The following is a 14,012-nucleotide window of genomic DNA, read 5'->3' as shown; positions in this document are numbered from 1 at the left end:
ACAAACAAACACGTAAACTGGCGAACTGGGAAAAGGCAAAGTAAAGGCAACTGCCAGAGAAAAACTCACAATGGCACTCGGAAAATAAAAATTTGGGAAATGACAGATGTTTCTGGATTAATTGTATTCTGTAGAAATAATGTAAAGATATTGGATGTAATTTTAGCAAAAATAGGAAGACTAACCATTGTAGATTTAAATGGAAAGAACAAGTATATAGAATTTTAACATTATGTGCTTATACTAACTGTAAATAAAGGGAAAGCTTATTTCATCAGATTTTAGACTATGCAGTGATAAATATGAATATTATAATAACAGCAGACTTTAATTGTGATTTAAAAGCTAAGCATAAAAAGAAAAGAAATGATATAAGAAAAATGTTAGAAGTTATAAGATGTGGGAAGTTAAAACTTTTGGACAAAAATTCATGGGCTTACAAAAGAGGCATGTATAGAACTGAAACAGGTTATTTTATAGTATCTGAAGGTTTAGTTGGAGGAGAAGGGGAGGTAGTTGAAACAGGATTTTCTGATTGTCTTGCAATATGGCTACAGATAAAAGAAAACAAGGAATATATAAAAATAAACAAATTAATAAAAAGGGCAAATGAGAAAGCATGGAATAAAGAAGGAAAGAGATTAGTAGTACAGTTAGGGAAAGATCATATTACTATGAGAACATTTAATAAAAATTGGTAGATGATATTTAAGAAAAGAATAAACAAAATATTTTTACAGTGGCAATATTATATAACAAAAGTAGAGAAAAAATATAAAACTATATAATGATGCTTTGGGAGATTTATAACATAATGTTAGAAAGTGCTTTGACAAAGAAAATAATTATATGAAAGAAATTAAAAAAATACAAGAATTGTTATATAAATAAAGATATTTTTACAAGGAAAAAAGAAGTATCAAAGTACTTAAGAGATTAGTAAAGGAAGATGGTAAAGTAATGAAAAAAATAAAAATTGTAAAAGGAGAAATAGAAAGAACTCAGGAAAAGATTATGAATAGTGTAGTACAATATGTACAAGAAATGTTCTAAAAAAGAAAGCAATAAAAATGTGGAAAGTAAAAAAGCTAACAGAAAAAGAGAGTAAAGAGTTGGAAAAGAAGATTTCTGTAACTGAGTTAAAGTATTAGGACAAATAAATGCAAAGTTGGCTGCAAGCTCAGATGGAATAGGGCATGAAATGTGCAAAAATTTAAGGGATTGGCAAAAAAAATATTTTTAAAGCTTTTTGAATGTGTGGTTAAATGAAGGTTTTATGTATAAATAATTATGTTGTAGAATACTTAAATTCATATGGAAGAAGGAAGATAGAAGAGAATTAAAAAAAATTGGAGACCAATAGTATTGAATAATAATGATTATAAGGTCTTTATGAAAATAATATAGACCAGATTTGAAATTGAAATGCAAAATATTATGGAAAATAGCATATATAGCATAAAGGGGAAGGGTTGTCAAGAATTATTAATGATAGAGAAATTGTGGATTATATTAGGAAGAGAAAAAAAGAAGTGAAAACCATCATAGGAGACCTTAATAAGGCATTTGACACAACTGGACATGAAATCTTTGGGTAATAATGAAAGAATATATTATAAGTGAGAAAGTTAGGAAATTATGCATATCAGTGTATCGTAATAATAAAGTAAAAGTACTTGTAAATGGCTGGTTAAACCAAGAGGTGCATATGAAAAGTGGTGTAAGGGAAGGATGTCCAGTGAGCTATATACTCTTTGCATTAGTGATGAATGTGATAGTATATGAAATAAATTACAAAATGAAGGAAGTAGGTATATAACACTGGAAAGGTTAAGAATTCCAGTTCTGTTAAGATATGCAGATAACATTATAATAATTGTGAAAAACACAGTTTGGATAAAAGAAGTAATAATTTGCACAAATGAGTGTCTAGAGATGATAGGGGTGGATTTAAATAAAGAGAAAAGTACATTTTAGGTGCTGTAGTAAAGATTGGGGGTATGCATTTCAAAATGAATGAAATTTCTGTGTTAGATATAAAATTTGGGAATAAAGATATAAGTAGAACTTAATGAGGAAAACAATAGAAGAAATAAAGCAAACATGTATTTTCTGGAGAATATATAAATTAACATTCAGACAAAAGGATTATTTGATAAATTCAGTACTGATGGGAAAATAGCATACTCAGCAAGTGTATTTGTTGGCAACAGTATTTGAAAAGGAATTATTGCAGATTTGTTTTTTCATTTATATAAGGTTATAGATTAAATCCAGTAGAGGAGCTTTGTATGTTAATAAACAAGAAGGAGGTTTGAGGTTAATTAACACAGTGGTATACATTGCTTCATTAAATTTGCACAAAGTGTTAAAGTGGATAAATGAAAAAGATGAGAGATTAGTAGTAAAACTGGATAAATATAAGTATGATACATTTGTGGGTATGTTAAAAAGGAGTAAAAGAGAAAAAAAGAGTGTATAAATGAAAAAATAAAATGTTACCAAGAAAAAATATTTTGCAAAAATAAAAATTAGTGAAACAGAAAAATATAGAAATGTATGGTATAAGAATGTAATGATAAAACAGTACCATGTAAAATCATGGGAAAAATATAACAGATTAAAAAATTAAGGCTATAAAAATAAAAAGCAAATGTTGTAATCAGAAAGTAGAATGTCAAGTTTTTGTGGAGACTTATTAATAGATAAATTGCCAGTAAAGGGAAATATGCCACATAAAAAGAAAAGTGATAGAATATGTTTACACTGTCAAGAAGAAGAAATGACAGAATGTGTGTTTTTAAAACATAAAAGAGTAAAACATTTATGGGGAAAACTATGTAAAGAAGATGTTTTGAAGATATAAAAAAGTGGATAAAATAAATATGGATATGATTAAATATGGATATTATAAGAATAGCAGCAAAGAATATGTTAAAAGAATAGATCAAAAGTTATTTTATGTTATGTAGGTTATATGGAATGAAAGAATAAATGAAATTATGTTTGATGGTAAATGGACTTTAGCAACAATATTAAGTATAATCACATGGTGGTTACGGAAAAGAGAGTGGGGGTCTATTAGGGATGATTGTAAAGGAAATTATGAATATCTGCAAACAGATTTGTATATGTATATATTTGTACATATGTAAATATTTGTTAATATGTAAATATTTTGTAGATAACAGTTATTTTTTATATAAATAAACCCCCTATTCTTTTCAATAAGTGCCATGGGATCATCCATGCTACCATCAACTCAGGCAGATGGGGCTTCAGTTTAAGTTGTCATCCAGAGGATGCTACACTCACGAGTGTAACCCACCCCCATGCTGCACTGCCATGTCAGTACCGGAAAATGAATCCAACTACCTGGTGTGAGAAAAGAAACTACAGCCTTCTACACCAAAGGCAAGTGTGCAACCTTTTGACTTACTGAGACTGCATAAGAAAAAGAAAAAAAATTGAAAATATATGTGTACAGCTCTAAATCCCCTAACTAGTTTTTGAATTACATGACTTATTGACCTATTCTAAACTGGCTGAATTTTCATCAGACAACGACCCAAGTCATCAGTTCTTTTTCTTTTCTTCTCTTCTCTACTGCGACTCTTTCTCTGACTGAGCTATTTGGTTTGGTTGCAGATAACTCTGTTCATAGGTTCACAGGTACTTACTAGGCTACTGACAGGATCATAAAAAGCTTAGCCCTACACATGCCAATAGTACTTTTACCCTTCTATCTTGCAAATGAATAACCCATACATTGACCAAACAAGGACATATTAGGACGTTTACATGCTTCTCCTATTCATGAAGTAGGGGTGCTAAACTGGATTTGAATTTGCAAATACTCATCCAGTCATCCAAATTACATTTGAATAGATTAAACAAAGTACTTTGCTTTATGTGGAGAGGAAGGCAGTTCCAAACAAGTTGTATTCTCTTTGATTCAAGTGTATCCCTCTAACATGTTCTATTTATTTTCCACAAGAGGTTGAGATCCCTTAAGTGAGTATTTATGATACCACTGGACTTGCGTCTTACTGAAGTAAAAGAGTAGCCTTTGTGTATTAGGTCTGACAGAATAGGGCCTGATGAAGCTCTATACATAAGGTGGAGCTTGCCTCTCAGTAGTGTTTAATGATGTTGAGATGAGAGGTAAGTATTGCAGATGGTCTGCATAGTTTTTATGATTTTAGGCCCTTGAATTTTTAGTAGGAAAGTGTTGTGGTCATTTCAGTTGTGACAAGTGTTTGGATATGTACATATGAAAAGGTGCATTATACTCAATGATCAGCTAATTATATCCACATATGGTGGAACAATTGCATCCTTGGACCTAGATGCAATACCTTTAGATATAAGCTGTTCAATGAAAAAGGACTCCCTTACAAAAGTGAAAACATAACTGCTGAACAGTCATTCAATCAAAAGATTTTACTGCTGTCACTTTTACATGAAAGCAGTGTTTGCTGATTTTGGGAAGTGTTGAAGGTATTCCTGTTGAGTGAAAGCTTTGTGCATGTGTGTGTGCATTTGTGGGTGCACGTGTGTGAAGGTAAGTTATGCTTTGCTTAATGTCAAAGCTTTTGGAAATAAAAAATCTTTAGCTGTAGTTGGAGGATGTGTGTGTGTGTGTGTGTGTGTGTGTGTGTGTGTGTGTGTGTGTGTGTGTGTGTGTGTGTGTGTGTGTGTGTGTGTGTGTATGTGTGTGACTAAGTGTGAACTGGTTTGGTTAGACTAAAGACTGGGTTAGGCAATAGCTTTGGTGGTGTATGTTGATGTGATGTGAGTGTGTTGACTGTCTTGTGTAGTGATGCTGTTAAGGAAAATGTTTTTGGTAATGTAATGTGTAGATCTGTGATAAGGGGCAGCAGAAAAAGTTTAGAGTTGATTTGCATGTGTAAGGTGGTACAGGGATGCAGTTCAGAATTCAATCCATAAACCTGGTTGTATGTCACAATGGGAAGAAGTCCTCACTGTGACCCAGAGAAGGAGACATAGGACTGAAGGGGTGTAGCACTCTTGACTTCTTGGAGGGTAATATTTACTCAGTGGCACATGAAAAGATATGACTTCCCTGGTGGAGACTGCAGAAACTTCTCCTGTGCTTCAAGAGTAGGGTTAGGATTGTCTGCAGGGAATGTCCCTTATGGATGAGACATAGGATGGCCTTCATTGACAGCCCATTGCATGTTCCCCTACTGGATGGCTTGCTGTGTGCATACAGGGAGTAGGACATAACCGAAAAAGCTCAACACATTCCTCGATGACTGCCTACATGAGGCCTCTCCTACTTAACCCTCATCCTGATAACGGGGAATGAGTGGACTGATTGACAGAGGGCAGCTGATGACTGACAGGCAGTGGAGGCAAATGTGTGAAAATAAATTCTGTCATCAAAGGCCTATTCAAATATGTAACTTAATCAACTGCCTAATGACTTTTTATGAAGTCATGTGGTAAGTGAAATATGTAAGGATATCTTCTATACATTATTTTTGTTTTTATTCATTGCAAACGTGTTGGTTTGCGTTAGGCCTTTAGCTTAAGCTGAATTATACTTGGGCTATGGCATGCTTATGACTTGAAAACTATCTGCTTCAGCCAGATCTTTATCTAAGATAAAGTGAAAATTATAGCTTTACCTACTAAAATTATTGGTTTGGCTATAAACCTGGCACACAGAATATGCAGACTGTTGAGTCTGCCTTTTAGAAGTGAACAACCACTGTTTTGAACAAAGAGAAATCCAAAAGCAATCATAGATTAAAAAAGATTGCAGAAAAGAATTATTTAATGACTCAGCCTTCAACATTTCTCAATGGCAGCAGCAGCACTTGTTGACTAAATGTTATTAGGAATAAAATAGCACTTTTATATTTTACAGGGAACTCATAATAAGACTGCGACAGGCTAGTAAGCTGATACAGGGGAGGTGATGTTAACACAGTGGGTAGACTATCCCAAAAAGATAGCACATCCCTTTAATGCTTAATTCTTTAAATCTGTCAGTTATTCCCTTATGCGGAATAGCATCAAAAGCCTTAGTAATAGAGGACAACATACCAGCATCCAAGTGTTACCCTCACTTCTCAACTACAAAAGGAATTTACTGAATGTTACTCCCACCATTGGATAATGTGAAGAGATAATATCAGACAGAATAGAAGAACAAACTGGTCAAAAGCATATGATTACAGACTTGATATTCAAACACTGGATGGGGAAAAACTTGTCAGATCTGTACAGTTCTGATTCAAGATGATCACAGCTCTTTTTAATTACATGCTTACTACTTTCCACCTGAATGGAAATCGATAATAATTACAAACGTAAAGGGGAAAAATTATGCAAAATTTCAATAAGTCTAAGAAGTGGATTTAGCAAATTATGTGACATGTTTGATTACAGCATGAAAAAATTAGACAAAAGGGGCATTAGAGACAAGAAGCAATATGCATATTGAAGCCCATATTCTTTACACACTAACCATTCACAGTTTTACCAACAACCTTGTGCAAAATGCCATTGCTGGTATACGGATTGAGATTGCACATTTGGATCTTAGCACGGCATTTCAGATTGTCGGGAACAATTTTCTATTGAATAAGTTATAATATGGAGTTACTTTTTATACACGATTTGATAAGTAAATGATTATGATAGAAAATAACAGATTAAGCTACAAAACATAAATATGTACCTTAACAATATGAAGTGTGGAATCCCGTAAGGTCACTTTATGGATCTCGGCTATTTTAACTATACACACTAGAGTTACCAGGAGCATAGGACATCTCTATAATAAATTATGCAAATTATCCACAGTTATTACATTCAATATGTGAACTGCAAAATATTTTGGGGTTTTAAATAAGCAAACTCTTAGTATAAGGAACAATGGTATCACAATTAACATTAATAAAAGCAGTAAGTAACCTCTGGAAAATCCAGACATATACTGGATCATTACATAGGACATTATCTGATATTTTTTTGTGATTTGTATAAAATGCCCTACAAGTCATTGCGAGTGATAGGTGTGATTTTTCTGTGCTGATTTATACAGTTTGTAAACAGGTAAACTAGTCATTTTTATGCATACTTAAACATTTCAGAGCTCATGATTCAGTTCTTCTCATAAACATTACGAAGTGTACTGCTATTATATGCAACTTCCACTATAAAAAAATTATAAAATAGAACATGTTCAAAAGATTTTTACTAACAAAATGCCAGCAATTAAAGATTTGTTGTATACTGAAAATTTTGTATCTCTGAATCATTTTTCCTTCTCCCGCTAACCAATGTCAATGCATAATAAAATTGTATCTCCTTTAGTTAATATGCAAAATATTGTAACAGAAACATTTAAGGCTTATCACAATACCACCCAAATATATCAACAGCTAAAAATGGAGAGGACTATATTTCTTTACCTCTCCACTAATGTGGGAGCTTTACCTTCATACACATGCATACACACGCACACACACACACACACACACACACACACACGCACACACACACACACACACATATATATATATATATATATATATATATATATATATATATATGGGTCACCTTGACATTACCAAAATGTCAGTAGACCGACTTTCAAATCGCCAACGAGCAGTTAATATAACTGAAACATCACTATGCTGACATTCAGATCACTGAATCATTGAAATGCTGACTCCAAGCTGAGCAGAACAGGAAATCTGCTCATTTCTCCACTGTAGTGCAATCTCGGAGTTGGTATATTTAATTTCAAGAGGTTTGGGGGGGGTGCAGCCCCCCTGAAAAAAGTAACATTTTTAAATTAAAGTGTTTGTGATTTTTGATTTCACAAATCTCCACTGAATATTTTTATAGGGCAACCACATGAATATTCAGTGGTATTTGTTATTTTCAAGTAGCTATTGGTTTGTGGGTGGGGTTTGGAGGAGAGTTTGGTAGTTTAGTACATTTTATTTAACAGGGCAGTGCTTAATTGGGATGAGTTTTTGATTTTGTTGGTACATTACACGAAAAGTACGTTGAACATTATTGGGTCGTTTTTTTGACAATCGGCTATGTGAGCTTTCAGCACTTTGGATTTTCGGCGTTGCCATCTCAGTGATTTGAAAGTGGTCTACTGACATTCCGGTAATGTCAAGTAGACCCATACACACACACACACACACACACACACACACACACACACACACACACACACGCACACACACTATCTCAAGGGTTGCACAAACTCAGAAAAAAAATCATTTTTCTGTCAGTCATGCAGCCTGAGAGTTTCCAGTAAAGCACTTGCAACACGGTTATGTAATGAGATGTCACCGGTGTGAGCACTTGATAATATAAATCTGACATTTAAAGTTTCTGCAGCCATAGTGTTCTCAGACAGACTTATCAGTGATGCTCTGAGAGTTCAAATATCCCACAGAAGTTTTTATAGCAGTAAATCAGTAATAATAGTTTAATTGTCAACTACTGCTACAGTAGCAGTGATTCAATTCAAGGAAAACAAAAGTAGTTCTAAGTACTATGAAAAACATCTTCTAGACATATGACCAAGACTACAAAGTAGTTACTTCTTTTAATGTGTGGCACTCAGATTGAAATTTACGTGGGTTTGTTATGGTTTCCTCTATTTTTGTCCTACATTATATATGGCATATTTAAATGTCATCCATGTTTCCCATAGACATTGGTGCTGCTGTTTATTTGGTTTGGATTACAAAATGCAAATTGCACCATGTCTTTTGTAAGCCACTTTCTCTATATGCTTGAATAGCCACTGTGATATAATATCCTACACTGATGACTTAGAATTGGGACTTTGTACAACTAGTACCAGCTAGCCATGAGAATGTAAACTGGACATTCTAGAGTACATACCCTCTCCATTTCTCCTCCTCCAGGAGATAGACATACGCCCCTCTGCTACAGCCCACAAGTGATGGTGGAATTATAATTCAAAGTGAATGCAGAAGTTGAGGCTTGTTATAAGTGGAGAATGCATCTAATCAGAGACAGTGGGAGAAACAGAGAGAGAGAGAGGGACAGACAGGAAGAAAAAAGAGAAATAAAGAAAGATGTTTATGGTTTTGTTCACTATTAGAAATGATACCTAATAAAAATTTTGAAACAAATAAAGGGACTAGAGATAAGGACACGTACAACAAAACAATAAAAGGAAAAGCTAGGTAAACACTATGCGCACGCTTCTGTTTTGCTCTTAACTTTTCTGTCACATGCAGAAGATGTCATTAAAACTCCAAAGAATCATTTCAGTGAAAGGGATACTATCAAAAAAGGAAAACTTAAACTTTTGTGTAAAGTTTTAGCAGAAACATACATTTGGTTTTAACGTACTAATTAAGTTCATCTTAAACCATTACCAACCTATTCATTTTTTTAATGGAGTAATGGTTAGCCAGCTTAGATTTGTTGATAAAATAATTATTGCTTCAGTGCATTTCTTGAAATGTTCTGTCAAACCTTGCAGTATATTGGAAGATGAAAGCTTTGTATCTTTCACACACACATTAAATATGCAGCAGTCCATAAACATTTTTTTCATGTAATGGATGAGTTGGCTGCTTCCAAGTCATGGAAAAAGAAAGGGATACAGAATGCTCTGTGATGACTGAGTAAAGTGAACACTCTTTATTTATTAAAAAAATATAAAATAACAATCATATTACTTTTGGTGGCTTTCTAGTTAAGTCCTCACATTTACAACTGGAATCTGAATAAATTATTGTGTTTTTAAGATAACAAATGCTTTGAAGACTGAGAGAGGTGGATTCCGTCATTATCTTGCTGCAAATGGATTTTATGAAAAATTATGTTCTCGACAAATATGTCAGGTGAGATTTCATGCTTCAGGTGTGTGCTCTAACAAACACAGGAAAAAGTCCAAAATGTAGAACAAAAGAGCTGACAGTGAATTATTTAGAATCAAAATGCAATTTTAATATAAAACATAACTTTGTATTCACATATGGTGCGACATGCCAGATCAAGTACAAATCATTGTCTCTTCTAATTAATAATTTTAGCACTTCCAAAAAAAAACAAAACATGCTAATCATGTATGCTCACCATTACTCCTGCAGATAGTCAAACAACGGCATTAAACCACAAAGTATGCATAAAAAAACGCATTTGTTTTCAGCATCTTATACCTGCCCTCAAGAAAAGGTCAGAGAAAAACTTATTACAATGCTTGGGAGCTACAGTGACAAAAATAAATAGCTAAATAAATAAAACAGTCTTGAATTATTCATTTATTTGCATTACTTGAAATCATTTGATTGTCTTTAAAAGGTGACAGCTGAAAGGGAAGATATGTTAAGGGACAACATTGCCTGAAAATAACCATGTCATTCACTACGTCTCATAATCTTATTTACCCTATGCTTCTGAATCTTTAATCTGACAGATATACATACTGCATGAGCCTTTTGTCGTTTTTAATATGCAGCAGTCTGTACGGTCTGCTTACCTTAAAAGCACGTCAGTGCTAAAATTTTACTCTTCGTATTTTAATGCAGTGCCTCAAACATGCCACTTTTTAATATCAAACAGGTCGTTTTTGTGTCATAAGAAATTAGGTCACAACCCTGAGTAGAATGAAAAGGAACTGGACTCTAGAAATGTGGACCTTTTGTCAAATATTGTTTATATCTAGTTACATCAGACAAAATTTTATGATAAAATGGAAAGGAAATCTGTTTTGAAAGCAAGAAAGAGGAATAACTGGCTATATTAAAAAGCTTCAGCATTTTCTTCAAGCAAGTTTATGAGTTTCAAGTATCTTGATGTAATTATGCCAAGCAAATTTCTGCATGTTTTCTGAAATGTAATTTCCCAAACCTCTGATTTTTCACAAATTTACAGTCCAAAAACAGAGCCTTGGCTCTGGTTTCAAAAACAGCTTTGCTGAAGTGACAAGGAAAATGATGCATGCACTTACATGGAAAATGTTTCCATCAACTTCAAATATAAATGATCAAACAAATAAAATACAATACTTGTAAAACTGTACTATCTCCAACTGGTGTTTGTATTTCAGTAGAAAAGAAGGCATGCATTTCAGTAAATAGTGCAAACAAACAACACTGAGAAGAAACTGTAGAGGCACTGGACTGGACATGCTGCTTTAAGACATAACAGAAAATTTATACAAGTTTCTTTTGAGTCACTGAGGTCAGAAATTTCAGAAAAAAACTCCATGATCCCTGCAATATCTGCCTTTTACTGTGGCAGCCATCATTTCAAAAAACATGGACAAAAAGGTACGACTTTCTTCCCCAACATTACTTCTAAAATACCTCTTTAGCTTGCCCCCTATCCTTTCCACTTTATACATCCAAATTTCAGACCTCTTATCACTTTTCTTGTTTTTTGCACAGTTCATGCAAGACTTGACATTTTTTTTATTATTATTATTATTTTTAGTTTGCATGCAACATTTTTTTCTCTTATTATCCACTCAGTAATACTTCCTAGTAATTCATAGCATAGCTTCCACGGACATGAACGCTACACCATCCACCTTTAGACGAATGCACTTCGTGCCCAGTTAATATTCAGCATATACAACCAGCCTGGGCAGGCAAAAGCTTTTGGCTTAACCAGAGGGGAAGTCGCATCGACACCCATTTATCTGTACATCCTTGTTCTTCTGCTCCCGACTTATTTCTTAGTATAGACCGATCATAACAGCCTCGACATCCTTGGATGATCGTCTGTCTTTCACCAGAAAGTTAATCATACTCTCAGATTTGATAAGCAGATTGCAGCCCAAGAAAAAGATGCCAAACATGACAGTGAGCGACAACACACAGAGGACAGCTATTTGGACCACACGCATGATGAAAAGGCTGCGCTCGTCCTGCGCTGGGACCAGGGAGGAACTTCCACCATCGGTGGTCACCACCGAGGAACTGCCGTTGCAGCACCCCGCTAGCAAGGACCGCATTAGGTCCTGGCTGTCGTTGGAGATGCTGACCGGCTCTAACACCGTCTGATTAAAAAAGGTCCCGTTCATCCCCACCACCAAAAGGAGCAATGAGCGTTCTTGGAATACTTAGGAAGTCTAACTCCAGAGACTAACACTCCGAAAATAAAACAAGAAATGTCAGAGCGCAGCTAAGACCCACAGTGCAGACTCGCTTCCCCTTAGACACGCTTGTTGCGAAGTGGGAGTTCGAACCCAATGAAAGTTGTTGAACCAGACTAATAGGTCTGCAAGTATTTCAGAAATCTTTACCGAGGATCTCAGGGAAATGGCACTGTATACGCAACACAAAGATGAAGTATTTGTCCATGCAACAGCTCAAGGGAATTACAACTCAAAAACAAGACAGGTGGTCGATGTTTCAGGCTATTGTTTGCCAAAGTAGTAAGACTTCCAGCTGCAAATCCTTGGCTGGCAGCCCATGTACTAGACACAGATTATTCCACTGGCACGCAGCTTAACTCATCTTCTAGAAGTAGCAAATTCTTCTTTGGGCATGGCTGCAGCCTATGCTGGTTTATAGCACCCGAAGACCCTTGCAACCCAGTAGCGATCTTAAGCTCAAGCCACCACTTTCTGAATGCTTTTATAAAGCAGTGTGGGGCGAACCATGTGCTCACTTGTAGGGGAGGAGGCTTTTTAACCACCCACTCTAATTTAGCAACACTGCTTGCAGCCACCACCTAGGTTCTGTTTTTTTATTCTGATTGAACGAAAGCAGTAGAGTCTTTGTTTGAATGCAAAGCTCGATATTTAAATATTATTGTTGGAAATATACCAAAAGTTGATCTTGTTTAGTTTAAAGCCACGCGTGCTCTCATTCTTGTGGTTTGATAGGATGTCTCACGGGACATTACAGAACTCCTATTTTTTTAGATTTTCCATGTGTTACTATGTTACTACTTAATAACCAAAAGGAAACCAGCTTTATCGTAACGCTGCATAGAATATGGTACTACTGACCTAAGTACATCACACAGAAAAAATCAGCTCACACAGTACAGCTTAACACATTTCTTTAACAGATGGTGGTTAGGAAAAGTGTGTGTGTGTGTGTGTGTGTGTGTGTGTGTGTGTGTGTGTGTGTGTGTGTGTGTGTGTTAGTGAGTGGGGTTCACAACTGACATTTAATTGTATCATGGTGTCTTAGGTGAGGAAAGGTAGCTGACAGATAACACCACAGATAATGAAATGAGTTCATGTCCTGTATTAGGCAGAGGGCTGCTTGGTTTGACCTGCCTTTAGAAACATCTGATGATGGCAGCTTAGACAACAAAACAATGTATCCCAGAAATGATTGATATGACACTTGTAGGTGTAGGAACAGCACTGCAGAGTAACAAAGAAGTATAATTATATTGCCTACAGGACAGTAACTGTCCTGTAAGAACAGGGAACACAGCTCGAAGAAATAGACGGGTGCCTACCTCTCAACTTCTTATTGCAACAAATCTGGCCAAAGCTTAAAAAATGGGGAGACAAAGCCCCAAAAGTAGGAGTAGATTTGTAAATATTGCCCTTATAAACATAGAACATTGCTAGACTAACAGGATTTGTTTTAGCAGGCATTGTCTAAAGGATGTGAAGTCTGAAACTCAAATACTTGTCAATATTTAGTGAGCTCAGTTCTCAGTGATTTGGAAGAAAACTACAAATGTTATGAGGAACAGACCCAAAATATGAGTAAAAATATGGGCATTCTGTGAAAATCTGGGCAAGCTGAGAGGTATGGATCAGCACATGCCATAATTTAAAGCCATAGGTATAAGTAGAAAGGTCAAGGAGCAAGGGACAGCAGGAAGCCACATAAGCAGTTTACAGACTTTGGAGGGAGTGAATCATAGCGAGAAACTCAGTGGATACATTTTACTAATGTTCAGAGTGCAGCTTCACAATGTGTGTCCTAATCATATGGTAGCTTTTCAAGTAACTGCAGAAATGTGAAGATTTATATTCCTCAATCTTTGCTAGA

At 35.1% G+C, this 14,012-nt stretch overlaps 1 protein-coding gene across 1 annotated transcript; it reads right to left on the bottom strand.

Moving 5' to 3' along the window:
• Positions 1 to 11,722: 11,722 nt before the first annotated feature.
• LOC122788041 (reprimo-like protein) lies at positions 11,723 to 12,070 on the bottom strand. Its single transcript, XM_044054961.1, has one exon. The coding sequence runs from the start codon at positions 12,068 to 12,070 to the stop codon at positions 11,723 to 11,725; it is 348 nt and encodes a 115-aa protein (XP_043910896.1).
• Between the last annotated feature and the right edge of the window lie 1,942 nt (positions 12,071 to 14,012).

The sequence above is a fragment of the Protopterus annectens genome, chromosome 13.part0, assembly GCF_019279795.1.
Source record: "Protopterus annectens isolate FY-2018-M chromosome 13.part0, PAN1.0, whole genome shotgun sequence".
Classification (NCBI taxonomy): Eukaryota; Metazoa; Chordata; order Ceratodontiformes; family Protopteridae; genus Protopterus; species Protopterus annectens.
The sequence above is the reverse complement of the archived record's forward strand: the minus strand, read 5'-3'. Positions and strand labels throughout refer to the sequence as shown.

What these genes read in the sequence shown, in the direction of transcription:
- LOC122788041 (XM_044054961.1), bottom strand. Translation starts at nt 12,070, where the DNA reads ATGAACGGGACCTTTTTTAATCAGACGGTGTTAGAGCCGGTCAGCATC.